Below are 26,447 nucleotides of genomic sequence, written 5' to 3' on the forward strand. Positions count from 1 at the left end.
CATGAGTAAAAGTGAGCCAACACAATAAAAATGATATTTTTTTGTAAAAAATACTTAATTTTCATTTTTTCCCATGATATTTTTCAAGTTTGTTTTCTTTGTAAATCTTTTGGGCCATTTCATACTCTATGAAACAGTTGGCACAATTGCACTATTTAGTGAGTGCAATTAGCTTGTTTTGCTATTAATTCAATTCAAGTTAACTCATTGAAACGACTATTTCCCCTGTACCCTACCCTTCTCACCCTTTTCATCCTTGACCAATTTGCATGCCTGAAATGGGCTAGCCTACTGTAGTTTACAATATAAAGAGCTTTCCTTTCATTGTGAGATTATGAAAAATCACCGTAAAATGTTTTTAGTCAACTGATTTAAGTCAAGTTTAATTTAACTTTTGAGAGGTGACAATAATTGTGTAGGGCACTGCATATCCCAGGCTGGGGGAACACTACTTTCCATTTCATCAACATCCACCACTGAAGGGCAACATACAAGGTCCCAGAGGTCCAGATTTATTTTACTATATTTGCATGGGAGCAGACTGTCTGGTGACTGAATGCCTGCAAGAGCCCTGATTCAAACTCTGACTGTGACCCTTGATATTTGCATATCTTTTTTATAGGTCTCTTCCTCCTACAGAACAGAGAGGGGAAGAGTTAAGGGTGTTCTGTATCCATGTATTAAGTATGTTTATAGGCTATTTGCACACCTACATTACACACTCAGTGGGCATGCAAAATGCCATTTTAAGTTTTTTCTTTGGAGGTACTCGATTTGTGACATCAATAAATAACTTAATCATAACTTTCAATAACTTTTTCTAGATCATTATGAAGCTAACAGTCTCTTGACTGGCAGCAGATTGCTGATTTGCATTATTCTACCAGTTCCGCCAGAACGGAACATGCAAATGTTGTAAAAGCTAATCATTCCCACTAGACCCTTCCATCCCTGATACAGAGGAAATATCCTCATGAAGGGATTTGGTCTATGGCTTCCTGTGACCCTGCTGTGTGTCCTCACTTTGTCATCTCTTTTAGGACACACCTAAACTCCACTAAACTCCTAAACTCCAGTTCAAGTTTAAAATACATTTGCTGAATGCAAAATTGCAAATGATTTGCATGGTCTCCAACTGAGGAGTACAATAGTTTGTTGTGAACAGTGGCATAAATGTATGCTATTTCAGAAATACTGCCACTACCTCCTGTTACCATAATGCCCCTAACTGTTCAAGGTCTTAAGATGTGAATACACTCTAAAATATCCATAGAGATAGAGAAAATTAAATATTTCATTTAGTTTGACTAGTTTCAGAGTCCACAGATTCAAATTCAACATATCACTACTTCAGCACAGAACGTACTCTTTTTAAGTTTATTTGAATGATTTGTGTTTGCTTTTCTGTTTTCATGAAATCAAATAAAAATGAAAGCTAATAAACATTAGGGGGCAATTGCTCTGTGGCTAGTGGAGTTAAACACAATTTTAAACAGGAGTTGGAGTTCAAAATTGTGTTAAACTCCACACTAACGACAGAGCAATTGCATCTGACATTTAAATCATGGATGCGGACTAATAGCAATGCAAATGTATAAAGGGTGTTTGCAATTGGAGCTAGTGCTCCACCTGCTGGTAGTTTGTGTGACATAGCAAAGTAGGTCTGCAGTAGCTGATACTGGTTCCATCATGTCACGTTTCCAAACACAATGGAAAGCTTAAAGGTACTGCAGCACCTCTTATTCCGAATGCTTCATCTCAAAGTCGTTGATCTCAAAATGATCTAACATTGATGCACGTTTGACGCCAGATCAGATTTGTTGTTGTATTGATGCATATTCTGACGTTCGAAAATGCAGAACTCCGGTTATCTCTGTCTACACGCAAATGCATTAACGGAGTATTCTCAAATCTTCACTTTGCCCAGAGTTTTTTTTTTAAACATTTGTTTATACAGTATGCTTAATGTGGATGACAGGTCCAAACGTAGACAAATATCTTCGTTTTAGCAGATACCCGGCTACGTGTGTACGGGGCCTGAAGCTCTTGTTGATGTCTATGTGTGCAACTGTGCATGTGCCTGATTACCAGTCTACCAGACCAGACCAGACATGACATGACCTCATGCATCGTGGTTAGATAATCATCTGCATCTTGATGAGCATGTAAGTGCAGAGGTCTCTCATGGACAGGAAAAAATATTTTCCTTGTTGGCATCAGAAGGTGCTGGTGTGCAGGTTTGCGCTCTGAATAAGACTAGCAAGAATCTTTTGTATCACAATGACAGACTGTGGATAAAAGAGAGCAGAATGTTATTTCATCACAACCTCCTACCACCAGCTCCAGCATTGAGTTACCGCTATATCTGCGTCATCAACATTATGTTTTTATGTCTCTGCCCATACATGTAATCAGGCATCTACATTTCCCCTTTTAGTCCAGGCAAAGTAAGGTCTGACCCAAAACTAATTGCAACAGAATTTATTTTTACATTTGTATATTTCAATTGGTGATCTAAACACCATAGTAAAAGTGAGGGTTGTTTTTATGCATTATGCTCAGGAGATACTGACAAAACAGCAATTAGATATTTCAGAATAAGCATTCTAAACAATATGGGACCCTATTTAAAATCAAATGGAATTTTAGAATCTTATATTGTTGAGTTAAATACTTTTATATTTTCAAAGTTGTTTTACAATGTTAAACCTGTACACGTATCCTGAATAACTTACACCTGGCTTGACATAGTCACTCCTATTCATCCTGGATTGGCGTTAGTGAAACGAGTTTATACTGGCATGCTTCCTGTTGACATGCATAAAGTGTGTTTGCATTTGGAGCTAGTGCTCCCCCTGCTGGCAGTGAGAATGCAGTGAGAATGCCGATATCACTGGTTCCATGTCACATTTCTAAACACAGTGAATGCTGCAGCACAACTTATTCTGAATGTTACATCTCACAGTCGTTGGTCTCAAAAATATCTTCCATTAACATTGCTGCTATTAAGTGCAACATCTGAATGACACTCAGTAAATGACTGTTTAGCATGTTGATATTACATGTACATGTATTTCATGTAAACGATATTAATTGGAATTAGTTGCTCGAATTGGTTCATCACAGCATGAATCAATTTTGTAAACTAAATGCTGCATTCATTTTAGACATTTCACTTATGTGCAATTGATACATCAAAAGTATACATCACAAGTACATCTAATGGCTTATTTGTTTCAGTGAAGCAGAGTCCTTGTTAGGCTCTGGTCAGATGGGAAAGTCATCTTAACCATGTCCCTCTGTGTTCTTGAGTAGTTCCTCTGGATTCTCTTGTAGCTCTTCTGTGTTGGCCTCTGTGCTCGTGGGTAGTTCTTTTGTGTTTTTCTTTAGTTCCTCTGTGTTTTCTTGTAGTTCTCTTGTCGTTTCCTGTTGAAACACAAGCACACAAACCTTAGTTACATCTGCCACAAGTTTTATTTGTTGTCTTCATAAACACACACACACACACACACACACACACACACTTGGATTAGGTTTATCCGTATTCTTACCCCACTGTAACACCTAAAACCCACTACAAGATTGACGCTTTCCTACCTTCTCCTGACAGATCTGATCGATAATGCTGTCCAGGCTGAGATCGGTAGGCTGTGGAACCCAATGCCTCTGGAGAAGAGAAATAGGAGGTATGTGTTGTGTGTGCACACACACACACACACACACACACACACACACACACACACACACACACACACACACACACACACATTCAAACATAGTTTCTGCAGTTGTTTGGAACTCACATTACTTTCATATTATATATACTGTATATATAAATATAAATATATATACTTTAAGTACTGTAATACTGTAAATACTGTACTGTATGTATATGTGTAGATATTTACATCGATTGTTACTACATTGTTTCTGTAATCTTGGCTTCATTGAAAATGAGAGCTACCCTCAATGAACCTTACTTGCAAATATTTAAATGTGGGGCTTAGTTAAGGGTTACAGTTTTTTTACAATTGCTAGAACACCTTTTTCAGAACTCTTTACCTTTTTCTCAAAACTGTGGACACAAAACTCATTTCTCAAACTACATTCTCGAAACCCTTCAATCTTGTTGCAAAACTGAACAATCACCTCAAAACACTTTTAACTTTGCTCAAAACTAACTGGTCTCAAATCATTGAACACATCAGGCAAAATTAGACTCCTGCAGAGCAGTGATAAGACAATACACCAAACAATGGAAGACACAGTTTTCAGGGCAGGGTTTATGGCTCCTGGAGGAATATTTATTCATTCTAATTTGAAAAATAAAATATCAAAATGAAAATAAATAATAAGGACTTATATCACTCTCTACTCATATCCTCAATAAATCAGCAGTGTTATAATTGAACGGAAAGACAGGCCAATACTGTACTGAATATGATTTACTGTGATGCCAAAGACTCTGATAGTACTGTAAGTATGCAATACTGTAATATTGTATTGTGTCTGAATTTACACTTACTTGGACATACTGATAACTCAGCTCTTTCACTCTCTCAGAGTTGAGCTCAAAGGTTAGTAAGTGTGCAGTAACCGTTGCGTTGCAACGCAGTAACAGTGGACGTTCAGTAATTGCTGTACTGTATGATAATGGACATTTACGCTATTCCTGTTCCTGTTCTGTGTTCTGTTATTGAAGCCACAAAGAAACTGCTGATGTTGGGTTGGACCATGAAGTCCTGCTTCTCTCATTGGCATTCCATGAGCCAGAACATGGTCAATGATTGTTGCCTGTATTTCATAATTTAGAGTAGGCCTTTTGCAACTCTTGGGACTCTTTGTCTTTCTCTTCATCCTCTTCCTCCTACCTGCACCCTCCTCTTCCTTGTACCCCACCTCTACTGTAACACACACTTGTTGTCCCCTGCGTCTCTGCCAACTCTGAACTGACTTATATTGGTAGTCACATCATTAGACACAAGTGTTATCAATTTTGAGTGGTAGTGTTCAAATGGAGACAACTGTGCTCTAATTGTGTTCAACTTCTGCCTTGTTTGGTTATCAATATAATAAGGTGCTGTGTCCACCAAACGCGTGTTTTGCGCCGACGGGCGCGCGCTGAGCGCCCTCGGCGGAAAAAAGCTGTCGGGGCTGACCGTTTTTTGTCGCAGCGCTCAGAGCGCTCAAAGTTGAAATCTGTTCAACTTTTAGCATCTCTGGTTTTGGTAACTTAGCAACAATAAACACTTATCGAAGCGCCGAGAGAAGGAGGTTGAGGGCACTCTGGCTGTTACAGTTTTTCACAGTTGCTCAAACACTAAACCCCATTCTCTGAATCAAATTCTCAAATGCCTGAACACATTTATTGAATTATTACCTTTTTTGGCAAAACCATAGACTACTTTCACCCACTTTGACCCATTTTACCAAACTCATTAACCCTTTTTGCAAAACTGTGAACACATTGTGCATTCTGATGCACTTCTTAATTATATTGATAACCAAACAACGCAGAAGTTGAACACAATTAGTGCACAGTTGTCTCCATTTGAACACTACCACTCAAAATTGATAACACTTCTGTCTAATGATGTGACAACCAATATAAGTCAGTTCAGAGTTGACAGAGATGCAGGGGACAACAAGTGTGTGTTACAGTAGAAGTGGGGTACACAAGGAAGAGGAGGGTGCAGGTAGGAGGAAGATGAAGAGGAAGACAGAGAGTCCCAAGAGTTGCAATACTGTAAATGATGATATTTGGGCAATCATTGACCATGTTCTGGTTCATGGAATGCCAATGAGAGAAGCAGGACTTCATGGTCCAACCCAACATCAGTGGTTTCTCTGTGGCGTCCATAATCCAAAGATTCAGACTACAGAAGAGAAATAGCGTAAATGTCCATTATCATACAGTACAGTAATCACTGAACATCCACTGTTACACACTTACTACCCTTTGAGCTCAACTCTGAGAGAGTGAAAGAGCTGAGTTATCAGTATGTCCAAGTAAGTCTAAATTTAGGCACGATACAATATTACAGTATTGCATACTTACAGTACTATCAGAGTCTGTGGCATCACAGTACAAATCATATTCAGTACAGTATTGGCCTGTCTTTCTGTTCACTTACAAAACTATTGATTTATATCTTCATATAGGCTAGAGGATATAAGTAGAGAGTGATATAAGTCCTTATTCTTTATTTTCATTGTGATATTTTATTTTTCAAATTAGAATGAATACAATTCCTCCAGGAGCCATAAACCCTGCCCTGAAAACTGTGTCTTCCATTGTTTGGTGTATTGTCTTATCACTGCTCTGCAGGAGTGTAATTTTGCCTGATGTGTTCAATGATTTGAGACCATTAGTTAGTTTTGAGCAAAGTTAAAAGTGTTTTGAGGTAATTGTTCAGTTTTGCAACAAGATGGAAGGGTTTCGAGAATGTAGTTTGAGAAATGAGTTTTGTGTTCACAGTTTTGAGAAAAAGGTAAAGAGTTCTGAAAAAGGTGTTCTAGCAATTGTGAAAAACTGTAAAAACCTGTTTGGTGGACACAGCACCTTAAGAAGTGCATCACAATGCACAATGTGTTTAGAGTTTTGCAAAAAGGGTTAATGAGTTTGGTAAAATGGGTGAAAGTGGGTGAAAGTAGGGAATAATTCAACAAATGTCTTCAGGCATTTGAGAATTTGATTCAGAGAATGGGGTTTAGTGTTTGAGCAACTGTGAAAAACTAAGTTAACTGTCTACCTCTCTCAGGTCCACTACAGCCTGCAGCATGCTCTGAGTATTAACAGACATGTTCTTCTCTTTGAGGATCTTCTTCATCTGGTCGAAATACTGATCCATACGAGGCTGCAGGGAGAACACAAACAGCTATTAGGGCTGTGGAAAATAATCATTTACTGAAAAAATGGCAATGTGACTGACTAGGCCTGCATGGTTTACATTTTCTACTACTACAATAGGGTAGATTTAACTATCAGTGGTGAGTATCTGTGGGGGGTATCTGTCTCCATTTCTCAGCGTAATGAGCAACTTCAGAAAACTATAAATGACTGATACAGGCCTACTGAATTATGACTTTTCACGTCTGCATATTGAACCATATGGGGCCTATCCTTCGATTGTCGGTATCATGCATTGTTGCATCCCTAATGTGTTACAAGTGCACAAATGGTCTTAGGTCTATGCTGCTATACAAATACATTTATTTAGTCATAATGTTGTTTGGGGGGAAACAGCGATAGCTATAGGAATGGAACCCTGAAAGGAAAATACTGTGTGCACATATTACACAGATTAGAGGACGGACACACACACACACACACACACACACACGTATGCACACACGCATGCACCAACTTACCTTGGCTATCTCAAAGTCTATTTCCTTGCCAACAGTTAAGAGCAGTACACATAGACACTCCTCTTGAGAGGTATTGAATAGCTCGACGATGCAGTCATGAATGATTGGTTCATTCAGCATTTTAGTCTTAAAAAGCTCGCCAATGAACTTGATGTTGCCTAATGACCGCCGTAGGCCTGTGGCCCCTGCCTCATCTTGTTCCTTCTCCTGACAGGAAACACAGTGACACAAGAGAAGAGGTGAAGTCAGGATGTGGGAAATGAGATGAACAAATGGCACTGAGGTGAAAGATAACATTTACCTCATAATCAGTGCCCATCTCATTCTGCTTCTCTGTCTTATTGTCCTCAAACTCCCTCTGACAGCGGTTTAACAGAAGTTTCCGGAAATTTACACTCACTCTCCAGTTATCTTCCTTAGGCACTTTAAGCTGAAGTGTTTTGGTGCACATGACACACACACACACACACACACACACACACACACACACACACACACACACACACACACACACACACACACACACACACACACACACACACACACACACACACACTGCCATAAACCTGTAGAAGACAGTCATTCGGCCAAAGGCTGAATACGAGAGAAGTTGAAATCTTTCTTAGACACACGCAAACAAACACACACACACACCAACTCACCCCTGCAAAGCAGCGGCACATTTGGGCATAGATGGCACTGAGCTTGGGTACCGACAGAGCCCTCTCATACACCAGATCAATCACACCTTTGAGACGGACCTCTGAGTTGATTGGCATCCTCGACACCTGTCTCATGAGTGGCTCAAATGTCTGGGGTGTGAGCTCATCAAGGATGCAGTACACACGGCCAAAGAGTTCCGCATCCTCATTCTTGCCACCACCAAAGAAGGCGGTAAACTTCTGTGGCACGATAGATAGAGACAGACAGAGAGAGGACGAGAGTTCATGAAAAAAAAAAACGGGGAGAACTTGACAGAGCAAGAGGAACAGAGAAAGGAAGGATACAGAGAACCCAAAGATGCGACAGTATTCTTAATTTGTTTGGCAAATTTGACATAATTACAATTTACAGGAAGATTTACTGGCTATTGGTTATTTATTAAGCACGATTGGGTAACGACACTTTTGTTGACAATTCAAACAAAAAATAGGGCGCCTCTCATTCGTCTTTTTATCTATACTCCCTTCCTTCCTCAGTCCTCGTTCCCACTGATCTAGATAAAGAATGATGGGGAGGCAACAATGGGATAGTCTATCCAGTCTAAATTTTAGATCAGTGAGAACGAGCCGGTCTCCTGTGCAATTGAAACTGACATGTTTTTGGAGCCTGGGCCGTCCACAGAGGAAACATTTTTTTCACAGTGTCAGGGGATGGTAAAGTGATGTTTGCTGTATGTGACAGAAAATGTTTTTTGGCACATCTGACATCTCTATTCAATATGCATTTAGTCTACTAATGTTCTTATGGTTAGGTTTGTATGTTTTAGTGTAGTTTTGGTACCATTAGGCCATTGATTAAATTGACATTGTTTTTATTATTGTTTTTATGCCTTAGTTATTGTTATAATATAATTGATTGAATTACTTTATTGTTTAACTATTCTCCTTTTCAGTCATTCTTTTAATTTCATTGGATTGCTTATATTGACTGATTGATTGATTTATTTTTTAATTAGCTTTTCTCTTTAGTCAACACAACACTATAGTATGATCAACTGCTAAATTTAATTATTGTGTTGTTTTGTTTGTATGTCGCTTTGGACAAAAGCGTCTGCTAAGCACCATCACCATAACCATAACCATAACCATAACCATAACCATAACCATAACAATCTCTGGACTTTCAATATAAGTATCCATGAAAAATATTCGTAATCCATGCAGAACAAAAGTGACCAGTAAAAAAGGTGTACATAACCGCTACACTTTTGTAATGGATCTTATCTAATTGTTGAGAGTTGAGTATGTGTAGAGAAGACTGATTTATTACTTCATGTGGTCCCATTTTCTTTTGTTCTGTGTTAAATGTCTTTGCTTTTGTCTTTGTCTTGTGATACGTCAACATCAATCAAAAAATCAATCAATCAAAAATGTAGAACTTAATAGCCTTTTGGGGAAGTAAACACACACACACACACACACACACACACACACACACACACACACACACACACACACACACACACACACACACACACACACACACACCTCATTGTGACTGAAATACCTTTTTGATTAAATTATATTATCAATCAAAACTGTGAAATGAAGTGAATTAGGTCAAATCATATAAACTCTTGATTTTTTACTTTCTGTGCTAAATCTGTGGCTGTTACCTGCTTCTGAGTGCGGGCTGACCCTTTCTCCACTGTGGAAAACAAAGATACACACAGAGCTAAACAAAAAAGTGTTCTTAAACAAACTGATTAAATAAAATAAAGATGGGCTACTGTAGGGCTGGGCGATATGGCAAAAAAAATGATCACGATTATTTTTCCCATATTGAACGATCTCGATTTTTAATCACGATTTTTTTTATCTGACGCACTTTGCATCCGTCGGGCTCATAGGGTCAGGGCTCCAGACTAACTTTTTGCGTTGGTTGCACCGGTGCGCCTAGCTTTTTTTTTTTAGGTGCACCAGCGCAAAATTTAGGTGCACCCACATTTTTCATTGCATCGCCTTTAACGCCAAAAGGACACCTTTTATCGCACTCCTTTCATATCATATAATGTGAATGATTTTTTAACAATAAGGCGTAGAAAAAGCTTGTCTTAATTTGAAACACAATATGGAATATGCATATTCTTTAAAAAATAATGATATATATATACATACATACATACATATATATATATATATATATATATGTATGTATGTATGTATATATATATAATTATTTTTATACATACACGTGTGTATATATATATGTATATATATATATATATATATATATATACATATATATATATATATATATATATATATATATATACATATATATATACACACGTATATATACACACATACACTGTATAATGCTTTCTACATAGGCCTACTGAAATTTTGGATATTCATGACATTCATGACTATCCATATTACAACTCCGCCTCTTTAATTCAGCTGTCGGCTTGAAGCCTCAAAATATTGTAAACAAAGTAGCATAGCATTAGTTGGCTAGCTTATTATACTGGTTGGACTGTTCAGTTTCCCCACGTGTGTTTAAGTTACAAGGTAGGCCAATACTTTTTCTCCTTGGGACAGGCCCTTTTGAGTCTTGGAGCTGGAAAACATTGAGATGATCAGTCAACTTGAATGCAAGAGTTTTAATAAAATTTGTGCAGTATGCTATGATGCTAACCGGATTTTAGGCTATGATTTCGCTAGTCGTCTTCTATAGGCCTACGTCATTGATTTCACGATTGTGAATGTACATGTCGAGGGGGGGTGTTCATTAAGCGCGCCGCGCACGAGAGAAAGAGAGAGAGAGAGAGAGAGAGAGGGAGAGGGAGAGCGAGAGAAAGCGGTCCTAGGAGAGAGGGTTTACATTTGGTAAAGTTGCACGCATAGTCTAGCAGCCACGTTTACATGGCAACTTGTGAAAGAAATATATGCTTTCACCCGAGCCGCCTCAGGCGCACCAGTGCGACCTAGAATTTTTTTCAGGCGCACTGTTGAAAATGTTGGGTGCATGCAGACAGTGCGGTGCCATGAAAGCGGGTTGTGATGGTTGTCGTGCACTTTGCTGCAGCATGTTATGCACGTGATCGAGAAAGTATACCCACAGCTGATCACCGTGATCGCCCAGCCCTAGGCTACAGTAGAAAGTTGGATGGACACACACACACACACACACACACACACACACACTCACACACATACCAGAGTCACTGGATTTGGTTTCTGGGCCTGCACAGTTATCCTCTTCTTCCAACACAGTCATTGAATCCTGTGTTTCAGGCTAAACGCACACACACACCCACACACACACACACACACACACACACACACACACACACACACACACACACACACACACACACACACACACACACACACACACACACACACACACAGAGATAAAAACAAATCTAAGGAACTCAATAACATTCCAAAAAGATATTGTACACAATTGTATTCATGAAATACGACATGATTCTTGGACACACACACACACACACACACACACACACACACACACACACACACACACACACACACACACACATGTTGTGTTGCCTGGCAGCTAGGAAGGAGCTCTTTTTTGCCTCCCACACCCTTTTCGAATGGAAAGGGCTTATCCAAGTTCCCTTCAATCGCCTGCATACAGATCTGTCTGATGGTTTGTGGCCCGGGATCACTGTGTCTGGGAATCCAGTTTGACTGATGAGAGGGGAGAAAGAGAGAGATAGTGTACAAGAGAGTAAGTAAAAGTGTGTGCATGTTTGTGTGTGTGTGTGTGTGTGTGTGTGTGTGTGTGTGTGTTTAGTGTTTACAGTACCTCTCTCAAATCAACCACATCCTGCAACATGAGACAGATCCTGTTGGAGGTTTTTCTTTCCTTTATCACTTTCTTCATCTGGTTGAAATACTGATCCATGCGAGGCTGTAGGCAAAATATACAGATCAACATGTGACAAATGTATTTTGGCGGAATAACAATTGGGCGCATTTGACTCGGCGCAATATCCTCACTCCAAAGTGAAACTGAAAGTGCAAGAGTGAAGATATTACTGCGCCACACAATATAGTTATCCCTCTTACCTGCTTAGAAATGCACCACGTTTTATTTTGTCTCACCATACTTGGTCGTGTGACTACTCGTGTAACTGTATTTTAATAGGGAAAACATGGAGGTGTTTGGTCGCTTCTAACTTCATCTCTGTTTGGATCCTAATGAATGAACTGGGCTAGCTAAGGGCTATCAAAGTTGCGCCGCGCGCCAGCTAGTGAGTGCACGCATTGAAACGTGAGTGGTATTAGTTAAGGGAACCTAGTTTAATATGAAAAAAGTGCTCCTTTAATTGTAGAATGGTAGCTCTCCTCAAATAAATGGTCAACACACACACACACACACTCACTCGCGTGTGCGTGTGCGTGCAGACACAGACACAGACACACACAGACAGACAGACACACACAGACACAGACACACACAGACAGACAGACACACACACACACAGACACACACACACACACACACACACACACACACACACACACACACACACACACACACACACACACACACACACACACACACACACACACACACACACACACACACACACACACACACACACACACACACACACACACACACACACACACACACACACACCTTTGCCTTCCCCATGTCCAGGGTCTTGCCGGTGGTACAGAGCAGCACACAGAGGGACCAGAGAGGATTGAAGTGGTCAGTCACCAAAGATTTGCTCTTCTTCAGCAGCTTGGCGATGCAGTCATGAATGATGCCCTCTGACACCACATTCAGTTTGAACAGCTCACCGATTAACTTGACAATGCCCAGGGACCGCTGTTGAACCTCCTCTTGAGTTTTTTCAAGTCCCTCCTCCAGATGCTTTTGTTGGTCCTACTAGACAGGAAATGAGGTCAAGCAAGAGAGGAAGTTTGATCAGCAGAAACACAAATAGGTGAGGCATCAAAAGCAAAACTAAAGTGTACACACACACACACACACACAAACACACACACACACACACACACACACACACTCTCCTTCACCTGCTCCACAACCAGGGGCCTCTCAAACTCCGTCTTGCAGCAGTTTAGCAGAAGCTTCCGGAAATTCACTGTTACACCTGGTTTCCCTGCCGTGGGGACTTTCAACTGATGGACACACACACACACACACACACACACACACACACACACACACACACACACACACATTAACACCTCTGTCTGCGATGTCATTATGAAGACAGAAGACAGCAAAACACATACACACAAATTGGGTACACAATTCACATTTCACTCATGCCTCTAGGGCAGTGGTACATGTTTACCTACAGTACTCAAGTTTTCACACTCACCCACCCACCTACATACATATCCACTCACCCCCAGCATGCAGCGGCACAGGTTGGCATAGACCTCACTCAACTTTGGCTCAGCGATGGCTCGCTCCGTCACCATCTCCACCACGGCCCTAAGATGGCCCTCGGAGCGGATGTTGATCTCTCTCAGCTTCTTCATTCCCTGCTGGAACGTCTCCGGCGTGAGTTCATCGAGCACTTGGCCCAGAATCTCCATCCCCTCCTCCTCCTGAACGCGGCGATGAGTGAGCTGCGCAACGTCACTGCGCGAGGCACCGGCCATGACTGACACGAAACTATCAACAACAAAAAAAAGTACTGTAAGTTTGAAATAACTATCATTAAAATAACAGTACTGGGGGGGCGCTGCTGCGGCGCAACAGGCTACAGCGCTCGTGCCATTTATGGGTCCGAGTGCCCATGGGGACCTGGGTACGATTCCGACCTGCAGTCATAACGTTTAGTTTCAGCTTCTGTCACGCAAACGCGCACACACATGTGCGTTTTTATCATCACTCTCACTCATTTATATAGGCTACACATGAGCTGCAAGAGGAGATGCAGAACTGAGCGGCGGTCATATTGTCTACCGCTATGTGGTGCATCTAGTTTTGTTAAGCTTAACATATTATATAGCAAGCTATAAGGAAGTAGTTTAAGGTCATTCTAAATACAATTTGCCACTGCCCATTACTAATTTGATATTTTGTGACATTCTGTCATGTAGAAAACATCGTGAATAATTTGCAATAACTTGTATTGTGAAAATAAGTCATTAGGCAGCCCTGAAAGAATTAAGAGAGCATGTTTACATCTGACGTCACAGCAGCTGAAAGCTCCTTCACTTTCGAAGAAACAAAACTTAACGTCTAGCCAACAAGCCTGCTCGATATTCAGACAGCAGGTATGACTCTGTAATAACTTTGGGAAAGGCACGATTCACATAAAGACACTTAATCCTACTGACTTTTAACGTGACGTTTTAGTTAGACTAGGCCTACTAGGCTACGTTTTGGAACAATCGTGGTCGTAACCGTTGTAAAAAATAAGCGAGCATCACTAACTTGTAGGCTAGGCCTACTGTAGGCTACACAGATGCTGCTAACTAGTTGGTTGACTCTATCTCCTCCAGGCTTGTTTCTGACTGACGCTGCCTTCTAACCAGTTTTGTCTCTTTGTTAAACATGGCCTTACCTTCTTTGTCAAATGCTGATGTTCTGGCAGGTACAGGTACAGGCAGGTAGTTCTTCTTCTTCTTCTTCTTTCGGTTTTTATGGCGGTTGGCAACTAACGTTAATGGTGCCAGGCAGGTAGTTAGGCACGCCGTCACATTAAGAGTCCTATTGGTCCAGGGGTGCCTCTCATCATGCCTCCTCGATCCTCGATGCTCGATCCTCGAGGGGCGTTCCCACTCATCTATAACTAACACTGGATAGACTATCCCATTGTTTCTCCCCCCATCATTCTTTATGTAGATCAGTGAGGATCGAGGCATCGAGGAGCGAGGGAGGACGTATAAACGCTGCATGAGACGCACCCCTGGTCCAATCCCAAAGTAGCCTTCTTCTTCTTCTTCTTCTTTAGTTTTTATTGGCGGTTGGCATCCAACTTGGTGCATTACCGCCACCAACTGTTGGTTAGGTGTGGAGCTTCAATGTAGCTTTAGACGTTTTTATGTTGTGTATTTAAAAGGAAAGGAGAGAAAGGGGAGAACAAAAACAAAACCAAAAAAAAAAAAGTGAAATGAAACCTGTCTGCTAAATCCTCTCGTATACTTTGGTTGATTTTAAGAATGTTATAAGTAAATTCCAGGCTGATGGTTTAACAGTTGAAAATGAAAGTAAATTTACCAGTGTAAGATTTGCATATCCAAGTGGTTTGATATTTTCTAACATGATGTTTCTTTCAGTGTGATATGATGGACATTCTAACAAAACATGCTCTACAGTTTCTCTTTGATTTTGATTGCATGATGTGCATTGACCAGTGTTATGTTTTCCTATTATGTTAAGATTATGGTTAAGACTTGTGTGACCAAGTCTCAATCTAGTCACTACTGACTCTCCTTTCCTATTCAAACACCCCTGCCTTTTAGAGGGGACCTGCCTCTGAATGTTATGCAGAAACCTCCCCTTTATGTTTGCGTTCCAATGTTCTTGCCACATTTCATTAACTTTGGTTTTAATTATGGCTTTGATTTCACCTCGACTTAGTGGAACACTCAGGTTGTCTATATTTAGTTTGAGGGCTTTTTTGGCCAGACAGTCTACAACCTCATTACCATCTATTTCTGAATGTGAGGGAACCCACATAAAACATACAGATATATCCCTCTGATGAAGCCTGTATAAACTTTGAAATATATCATATAATATATCAGGTCTACAGGTAGATTTTAGATTTGAAATGCTAACTAATGCTGCCATGGAGTCTGAACATATTACAAATTGTCTAGATCTAGCATCTTCAATCCACATAAGAGCTAACAAAATAGCTAACATTTCAACAGAGTAAACTGAAAGATGATCATATGCTCTTTCCTTGATAGACTTATCAAACTGTGGAATACACCTGCTCCTGTCCTTCCAGTATCTGGATCTTTTGATCCATCTGTAAATATTTGAACCACACCATTGTATGTAGTATTATACTGTTGTACCATAAAACCAATCCCACCAAATTCATTATTCTTAGGTATATTAGAAATTTCAAAGTCAACTTTGGGCATGGGGAATAACCAAGGGGGAGTAATTGACAGTGCCACTGTGCAGCTTTGAGAAATTCTGGACAGACCCAATCTCTCAGCCTCATTATTACCAACCCATCCAAAGCTATTAAAATGTCTACGCCCATGCTCCCAACATTTATCTAAAATTGATTTGGCTGGATGGTCCAGTTTGTGTCCCTGTAAAGTTGACCAATATGTCATACTTAGCTGAATACGCCGCAATGATAACGGCATTTCTCCAACCTCCACCTGTAACGCTGGAACTGGAGATGTCTTAAATGCCCCACAACACAAACGTAATGCCTGTGCCTGAATCACATCAAGTTTGAGCAAATGTGTTTTAGCAGCAGATCCGTATGCAATACATACATAGTCTAAAGCTGACCTAATTAAGGCAGTGTAGATGTGTCTGAGAGACCCAAAGTAGCCTAGACTGGTGCGTGTTACATGTTTGGCTTAAGGAAAACAAATAACTCCCTACCCTGAAGACTCACCAATTTGGTAAGAAGAAAAGTAGGCTACAGGCACTGTTTGGCCAGCTCCAAACTAATGGCTAGTGAGTACTGAGCAGGCTGATAATTAACCATGTAAACTACGATAACAGCAACTCCAAAGTCCTTGTTCTTGTCCTTTGTTGCCTATGATTTCCTGCAGTTAGTTAGCCTATCAAATTATGCCTTGTAAAATGACCAACATGCTATGCTTTGTTGCTGCTGAGGGAGCGCCAAAATCGATTGCTTATTGTTATTTTGGTGCCTCAAAACACCTGCAACTAGGCCTATGCATTTTCTGTGAATAGGACTTGGTAGCCTACAATATTGGTAATTTACACACTAAATGTCCATATACTTTGCTATTTCAATATAGACCGTCGTGGTCCTAGCTACCCATACCATTTCAGTTACATGAAAATGGCACACATACAAACATGTCTTGTTTTATCATTATTACCATGGTCCTTTGTTGTAGAGAATTCAAATGGTGGGAAAACATTAATAAACTGATGTAGGCCTATTTCAAGAGAAAATAATGACTTGTACCAAATTATTATTATTATTTTTTTAATGCTTCATTACCACACCTAATGCAAATTTTCCCACAATCTAGAGCACTTTCGAAAGTCAAGAGACATTTAGTACAGACTTTAAATTGTTTACACATGCTTATTATGAGTTGGTCTTCCACCCTAGAACATTTGGGGAAGCTATAGAGAAAATATTTGTCAAGATATTAATGCCCACACATGGCATGTGTTTTTCAAGCTGTAAGAATGAAAAATGAAAGAATTTCATGGTTTGAAAAAGATACATGTACAAAATCTGATACTATGCAGCAACAACCTTATCTGATTTGATGTCAATTAGGCTAGAAAAAAGTCAGAAATCTCAATTAAAGCCAATGCAAATATGTAGACCTTAGTCTAATGAAAACCACTACTATATACATTTGATGTATTTGTCCCAAAAGTGAAATTTACAGGCCACTGTTTCTGTCGGTCTATCCATTAATCTCTTGCTCCACCTAGTGGTAATTTAGCAGAACAACACTAACAATTGTGCTGAATCAAAAAGAGAGCCTTGGCTTCTTCACCATTTTCAGGCTAAGCACCTTCCCAAAAACTGTTAAGAGGAAGTTTGGGGTTGGTAGATGTTAATCATTCTATTTCTATCATTTATTTTAGCTCATATATGGGAATTTTGGGAATTCATATTCTTACAGTGAAATCCACTCTTAGTGTATTCTGTGCGTATGTTCTCTCTCTCTCTCTCTCTCTCTCTCTCTGTGTGTGTGTGTGTGTGTGTGTGTGTGTGTGTGTGTGTGTGTGAGAGAGAGAGAGATAGAGAGACAGAGAGACTAAGAGAGAGTGTCTGTGTGTGTCTATAAGCCATTAATTGCTAATGCAAACAATAGTCTTGCTCAAAACTCCACTGTAATGTAATTTTGTTATCAAATGAGAGTTTGAAAGTTTGAGAGTTTGAGAGTTATCTTCCGTAAATAGACCCTAAATTGTTTAATCTCTGGAATAGTCATTTAAGAATGTGCTGGATGAACAGCTTCACATGAGGTCTCTCTTAACCAGGACAAAGAATATAAAGGCTACAGAGACCAATGCAGTTGGAGGATCTTGGTAAGTAAGATTGTTTCCTGAATTTTGCGAGGGACTTTTGGGAATTAAATGGGTCTTATAAGAGTCCCATAACCCTTCAGTCTACACAGTCTACAGATGCCCCCCTCCTCCAGCTATGCTCTCTGCACATGCAATATTTAACCTGATCACAGGGTGGCACTGTTTTCCCTGTCATGCTCTCTATGACCAGGCATGTTTCTGACTGACGCTGCCTTCTAACCAGTTTTGTGTCTTTGTTAAACATTTAACAACTTACCTTTGAAAAAAAAAAATGGACATGAGAACACATTGTGCCAGTTATGTGGTATGCTGTGAATGCACCGTGTCAATCATCGTGCCCAACAAAAATCATCAGGGGCGGCGGAGGCGGCGTAGTAGAAAAATACCACCAGCCCCGCCACCGTCTACAAGCATTCATGTACATGGGCTGATTAGTAACGATTAAAGAAGACATAAAGCCAGGGGGTGCTGTGGCGCAGCAGGCTACAGCGTCCATACCATTTACGGGTCCGAGTGCCCACGGGGACCCAGGTTCGAATCCGGCCTGCGGTCATATCCCGATCCCACCCGTCTCTCTCTCCCACTTGTTTCCTGTCTACCTCTTCACTGTCCTATCATAATAAAGGCAAAAAGGCCAAAAAATATACTTAAAAAAAAAAAAAAAAAAAAGAAGACATAAAGCCAAAGAGCCCAACAGAGACTTTTAAAAAAAATCAAGAGTTCTCACGAGAGCACAATTTGAATTTGCTCAGCGAGTCATTCTGGCAATCAGTAATGATGCTCACTACCCATGCACTTGGAGGCGATCCGCACCAATCACATCGGTGTATCTGAGGTGTGCTAAACAGATGGTAACAGCTGGAATCAGTCAGTACACATTGGTCGAAGTGTTATCCATTTGCATGCAGTGATATTTCCAAATGCACGCTAGGTGCTGATTATCATAGCCAGGCCCTAAATGGGTCAAGATTGGGGTAAACGGGGTAAAAAATGTAACTAATTGATATCATCATGAAACTTGACAAACAGCAGGTTGAAAAGGGTTTTTTTTCCCCACAACTACCTTAATGTGTATCTATTGTAATGTTAATATACTGCAATGTGTATGTGGGGGGGGGGAAATCTTTCCACATTCTGCAATGTGTGTGTGTGTGTGTGTGTGTGTGTATATGTGTGGGTGAAACATTTTCCTTCAATTGTGAAGAAGACATACTGTACCATACATGACTGTGACGGAGTACGGTCACTAAAGTTGAGTACCGCCTCTGACCTCCATACCAATGGGTCTGGCTGTTTGGCGTTGCGGGCAAGCAGCAGGATTAGTACCCCGGAGACCCAGGTCCAAGACCGCGTGGGCATCGGGCATCACATCCTTTGCCACATGTGGTGTCAGAAGTGGGACGGCTGCCATAAGGCCATCGGAGAGTGCCTGATGTGTGAGCCGTGGTATGACGGACCCTCAGGATAGGTTGACCCCTGTGTGAAGGACCCCAGAGATGGGAGAAGCAGATGTGTGTGGGGCACCCTGGGATGGGAGAAGTACAGTTGGTGAATGCCTGAGGGACACCAGTGTGTGTGAGGTGCATGGGCTTCCCGAAGGGGAAGGCAGGGGCCATTGAGTACTGTCACTACCGTTTCAGTATGCGCTCTGACTGAGATTAAAAATGAGCCTGGCTACTTGGTATGGAAGGCTCTTTGGTAGTTGCAGTAGTGTTGTTTTTGACATACTGTCAGTTAGATTGCATGCTGCTATTTGAACATTTGCTTTTGCCTGGAGCCATCGCGCACAAACGGCATAAAATGTACGCACGCACGCAGACAATTATGATGTCTTTCAACATGTCATGTAGCATACCGAAACTAAGTGAAGTATGCACTCTGACTGCCATGCCAAAGAGCCAGTGCATACATTTTGTGCTGTTCATAATACAGCTAATTAATGCATTGTGCACAATGGCTCCAGGCAAAAGCCAATGTTCAAATAGCTGCGTGCAATATATCTGAAATGACAGCATGTCAAATGACAAAAAACACATACTGCAACTGCTCCGACTGGTCTTAGATGTGGGAACATTATTGTGTAATGCTGCTATATTGAGTATGGCCGCACATCTGCAGGTGTGTCTGATACTGGTAATAAGACATTGTTCAACTGGTTAGGTCCTTATTTCCTCCTTCATTCTTTCCTGCTTCATATTACTACTTTGTGATGAGTGGTCTTGCCAGTGGGGTATACTACGAATCTCGTTGAACATAACCAGGCATTCTTTGGATAATTATGGTATAAAATTCTTGCCAAAAGTTTTGTGTGTCTGTAGAAATATTTTGAGCTCGTAAAATGTTTTGTGTACATGCAACAAGATTTTGTAGTTGCACAATTTTTTTTTTTGCATGTAAAAATGATCTGTACATCTGCAAATCCGTTATGTCACTGTGTGGGAAAAAAAAGTTTTGTGAGTTTGCGAACGGTTTTTGCACGCACAGATTTTCCATTTGCGAGGGTGCATCTGTTTTCTACAGACACGAAACAGATCTGGCTTTGTATCAAAGTTGATTGTAAATAGCTTCAGGCAGTCCAACTGAAATGTCAAATTAAACTGGGCCTAGCCCAGTAATTCAAAACAGCCCAAACAAGATTGTTGCCATTCTGATCTTGATGCCCCAAACTATCTCAACAACAGGGAAATGAAACTGCTCCAGCTGGTTTCAGAGATGTGGGGAAAAAAATTGTGTGTTGCTGGTTAGAGCACATAATGTATTGAGTGTATGGAGTGTGTACACACTGAGAAAAACACACTGTAAAAAAGGAAAAGTTAGGGCTGTCCAATTTATCAAACCATATATGTTACAATTACATGAAATAGCCTAGTTCTGAATTAAACCCATCCTTATGATGTTCAAAAAGTCATTCCAATTGAGTAGTCCACTTTTTCTAATTGAATCAGCATTTAAACTAGGGGGGGGGGAAGGAAAAGAGGGTTTGTCACATTTTCTAAACCACAACATATTAAACTCATGTTTTTTTTTTCAGACACTGTGGGGCAATTGCTCTGTCACTAGTTTGGAGTTTAACACGGTTTTAAACTCGGTGGTGACGCAAGAAGTCACCTGACGACTTAAGCTCCATTGCTGTGTCATATGCAGGGGCGTCACTAGGAATTAAGGTAATAATAATAATTATTATTATAATAATAATATATATATATAAAAAGAAAAATAGCGCATTCCTACGTCTACTGGTATAGTTGTTAATGAAGATGTTTATTCAAGCTAAAAAAGTAATACCATTTTAGTCCATACTAGGATAATGGATTTACATGTAAAATGTTGTTCGTTTTTCAAGAAACTTCGTGCTACCTTACCTCTCTAGAAGCCAAAAGTGCAAAAAACTCGATGCATTGCATGTTCCACCCAGACCAATCAGAAGTTAACCCAATGAGGCCTAGGCTGTTTTAACCCTCATGTTGTCCTCAAATCTTACCGACGTTCGTTGTCCTTGGGGTCAATTTGACCCCAGCTAAAAAAAACTCTCAAAAAATGATTAAAATTATTTTTTTTACCCAATTTTTTTTGTGGTAGGTACTTAAGGGCATTTTCACTACCTTACTACCTTCAGTTAGAAACATTTATCCTGGTCATTGTAAGTGCCATTCATACATGCTACATATTGTCAGCACAGTCTGGGCTACACAGATCTGCCACAATATCATGTATTATTACTTGCATTGATTTTGATTTTTAAATAATAAAAATGCAAAAAGCATACAATATACAAATTCTTACATTTTGACATGTAGCCTATCTCACCACAGCAAGCTGACAGCTCGACATGACTTTCATGTTTGTGTTGGCCTGACTGTCCTGAAAATGGCAATATAAAAACCATGGTGGATGGGATACTTTGGGGCTGAGCAATTTACAGAAATATGTAGTGTGTGCCTTACAGAAATAAATGGCAATTTTATATTTAGTGATGAAAAATGACTTTTTGACACTTTTTGTGCTCCATACTTGTGAGAGCTGATCTGACCTGACTTGTTTGCGCGGTAGCACACACATGACGTGCACACATGATGATTCTCTATAACTAGATGCACCGCATAGCGGTACACAATATGACCGCCGCTCAGTTCTGCACATTCTCTCCAAAACGAATTACGCTTGTCAACTTTCCTGTATCTCCGATTTGTGCAATATACTGTATGTATATATCTCCTTCTCTTGCAGCTCATGTGTATATGAGTGTGTGCATGTGTGAGTTTGCTTGTATAAAGATGTGTGTGTGTCTGTCTGAGTGTGTGTGAATGTGCATGTGTGCGTGTGTGTGTGTGGAATCCGTGGAAGTGTGTTTATCTGTGCTTGTGAATCTGTTGATATGTGTGTGTGTGAACTTGGTTACTTTTTAAACTGAGCCCCCTGCCGGCTCAACATAAAAATGGAAATCGGTTTTGCCAATAGCCTACTCACTATATTGGAATTTAACAGTTACGCCATTTTGACAGTAACGTCAACAATATATAGAAGACATCACAACCTGCAAAAAGTAATTTCAGGGAGGTATCTAAAAATACTTTAACCTACTGAGATACTGAGATACTGAAATACAGATGAATAGCCTCTGTTTGTTCAATAATGTCTAGTCAGTATACCAAATAAGAGAGCCTATAGATAGAAACTGTGGTAATAAAATATGAAGATTTTGGTAGTTTGGGCTTTTCGTGTATCCTTCTATTGTAGCCATTTAGCCATCTACTTTAGGCCTGAATTATATGGCAATGAAATTACACTTGTTAAACTCACCTCAATAAATATTTTGCAATAATTTAATCCACCATGGGCAATGCTAAAATTACTGTTACAAACCAGCGGCAGAGTTGGCGGTCCAACGCGGGTACCCACCAGTGGCCCGCTGGAGTTTTGCTCATCAGTTCTCTGGCGGTCCACCGGCGGCTCAGAGGTGGCTCCAGATAAAGGGCCACCCTTTTGCCGCTTACTACCCACCAGCTTCTAATTGGCCTTATTTATGGCCATAATAATGAAAATGATGTACTAAAATAGCAATAATACATTATAACACTTTCCATTTGCCCTCAATCAGAACAATTTACAATTATTTACAGGGCTTACCAAAGTTACCAAATTTACTAAGGTGAAGACAGTGCCTGCTGATGAGAAACCTATAAATGTATTCTGTAATTTAATAATCCAATATAAAAACATTTATCCTCAGCAACTATCACACAGACTCACCACACATAGTATTAGGTTCAATACATTTTGTTTATTTATTTATTTTACATGCTTTTGTTTATTTATTTTACATGCTCATTTACATGCTTTATTTATTGTACATGCTTAAACAATTTATTAAAATTATTTTTAATAATGATATTATGCAACACACTCTTCAGATGTAAGGACTTAAAAGCCACCTTTCCTGCTGCACCAGTCTAATTAATTTGGAGCGCCAGGGACCTCCTCAAAGCCCGGCCCAGCATCCTCTTAAACAGCATCTTTGGTGGTGTTTCCTCCCAAAATAGCAAAATTGAGCTGAATTTACTACCTTTTCACTACCATCAACATGTTTTCTACTAGCCTACAAAAGCAAAAGGTGAAGAGTAATGTAATGCAATACCTTTCCAAAACACAATAACACAGAACAACAGGATTTAACAATGAACAAAGCTACTGGCATTTGAACAGGGGTGTGTAGGCTGTCAATAGGCACTGTATTTACCGGCATGGCTGGAGTTGATGAAGCTTGCTGGGTGGTGGTGCTGGCAAAGGTGTAGTGGTCTGACTGGCAAACTCTGTTGAACAGATTGGTTTAGTGAGATGATTACTGCAATGGTATGACACCTGGCACATGCTAACTAGCGCCTAAAGTACAAACACTTCTAAAGGATATTTCCACTTAATTTTCAGACAAACCAAGCAATGGACCACATGTACAGACTCTACAAATATTAACCATGATATCATTTTTTTTATTTAAATGACTTGAAAGAGATCGTCAGGTAATAAATGCACCATACAGTAGTGGCCAGTTAATTCATTCAGATGCTGTTACATGCTAACTAGCGCCTAGAGTACAAACACTTCCAAAGGATATTTCTACTTAATTCTCAGACAAACCAGGCTAGGGACCACATGTACAGACTCTATAAATACTAACCATGATGTCAGTTTTTTATTCAAATAACTTGAAAGAGATCGTCAGGTATAAATGCACCATGCTAGTGGCTAGTTCATTCATTCACATGCTGTTACATGCTAACTGGTGCCTAGAGTACAAACACTACTAAAGGATATTTCCACTTAATTTTCAGACAAACCAAGCTAGGGACCACATGTACTGACTCTATAAATACTAACCATGAGGTCCGGTTTTTATTTAAATTACTTGAAAGAGATCGTCAGGTATAAATGCACCATGCCAGTTCATTAATTCAGATGCTGTTACATGCTAACTAGCGCCTAAAGTAAACACTTCTAAAGGATATTTCCACTTAATTTTCGGGCAAACCAAGCTAGGGACCACATGTACAGACTCTATAAATACATTTTGGAAACAGGCGTTCGCTTTAAATACAGTTTTTAAAATGAAAATAGTAGAGATATAGAGAAGGGATGTTTTACTTACCTAGTCCTAAGCCTGCGACTGGTGGTTTGAGTAGGCCTACTGACATTGTAGGCTTTGCTTGATTACGTTTCTAAACGTAAAGACATTTACCAACTTCTTTATAAGTCTGACGGTTACACAGTTACGTGCAAGAACAACAAGTCACGTAAGAGATGAAATCGTTTAGCTTACTGCAACATGAGAAATCAAGTAGTGTGAAACTAGCGACAGTAACGAAAATTCCAATATGGCCGCCATTCGGAACTGAGAAATCACAACTCCATCTTCTTCGTTTGTCTTCTTCTATCTGATCTGATCTATCATTCACTCAGCAGCGCCAGCGCCACACACCAGTGGCAGCAGGCTGCAGTGTTTTAACGTTGTTGCATTAGTTCTGCTTTTGACGTTCTCGTATAAAATCGTAATAAATACATAATTGTTTTATTTGGTAACCACAGGGTAGCCACTGGGGTGGCCAGTGACACAGCTACATGGGGCACGGGCCATCCAAGGCTTCAGTGTAGAACAGCCCCTTGAGGGACCATTCACTAAATGCACACATAAATACATTTATTATAGCCCCCCATGGATGAAATTCCACAAAACTTGGCATACTCCCAGAGGGTGTCAGGTTAATCACACACATGAAAGTTGGTGCAGTTCATAGCATCTCATCTGAAGATAGGGGCAATTAAAGCAATATTACATTACATTTTCAATTTTTACCATGGGGGTGCAAATCACAAATGACTGGTTATAAGCTAAGTTGATGCGAGCTCTTGAGACCAACATACCATAAAAAATGTGTCATCCTCGGTGCCACGGTTCAGGCAGTTATGTAGGAAAAACTGCAATTTTTGGGCTTCGGGCGGGGGCCGCGCGGGGTGGGAGTGACCCCCGGGGACGAAACGAAATTTTTCCGTACAAGTCTACTGGGGCTACATGCCCACCAAGTTTCATGTGCCCCGGTGTTACGGTGTCCTGGGAATCGTTGACCAAAATTCAGAACCGATGACGGAAAAAAAAAAAAAAAAAAAAAAAAAAAAAAAAAAACTTTGACAACAACTATATGACCGCTTCGCTATGCTAGCGGCGGTCATAATAACTTTTTACTACATTGCAATGAACAAAGTAAAGGCAAAAAAAGTGCTTATTTGTCAAACAAATTTGGATGCAATATGTGTTTCGAATTGGATGCCATACAGGAGTTTGCTAGATCTCAAAACCGGATTATGAACGTGCCTTGCCATAGAGAAACACATGATAACGTTGGATTATGAACAGGCTACTATGCCACAAAAAACCCCCACAAAAACATGGGGTAAGTGGAGCTAAAGTTATTATTTTGCTGTCACTTGGTCTGTTTTATAGGCTAACCTAGAAGGTTACATTTGGTATCTGTGGATAGCTCTATGTGTCCTTTTTCATCTTATATGCGTACATACTGTATGCTTCAATATCTTCAATATATTACTACTTTGATGGGGGACAGAAGACGGAGCTTCATCTTCAACTGATATATCCTTCATCGATGGCT

The 26,447-nt window shown here is 40.1% G+C and overlaps 1 protein-coding gene across 2 annotated transcripts; it reads right to left on the minus strand.

The window, feature by feature from the left end:
• Nucleotides 1-2,519: 2,519 nt before the first annotated feature.
• On the minus strand, nt 2,520-14,942 carry LOC134084151 (eukaryotic translation initiation factor 4 gamma 1-like). 2 transcript variants are annotated; one of them, XM_062539855.1, is made up of 14 exons: nt 14,627-14,942; nt 13,458-13,728; nt 13,119-13,223; nt 12,715-12,966; nt 11,875-11,979; nt 11,601-11,756; nt 11,256-11,334; nt 9,710-9,741; nt 8,133-8,273; nt 7,673-7,801; nt 7,372-7,578; nt 6,753-6,857; nt 3,598-3,666; nt 2,520-3,426 (listed from the first exon to the last, which is right to left on the minus strand). In XM_062539855.1, exons 2-14 carry the CDS (start codon nt 13,713-13,715, stop codon nt 3,286-3,288), a joined length of 1,779 nt encoding a protein of 592 aa, XP_062395839.1. In that variant the 5' UTR covers nt 13,716-13,728; nt 14,627-14,942; the 3' UTR covers nt 2,520-3,285. The 2 variants fall into 2 exon arrangements, with proteins under 2 accessions (XP_062395839.1, XP_062395838.1); XM_062539854.1 differs by having other exon boundaries at nt 8,034-8,273.
• Nucleotides 14,943-26,447: the final 11,505 nt, after the last annotated feature.

The sequence above is a fragment of the Sardina pilchardus genome, chromosome 1 (assembly GCF_963854185.1).
Source record: "Sardina pilchardus chromosome 1, fSarPil1.1, whole genome shotgun sequence".
NCBI lineage: Eukaryota > Metazoa > Chordata > Actinopteri > Clupeiformes > Clupeidae > Sardina > Sardina pilchardus.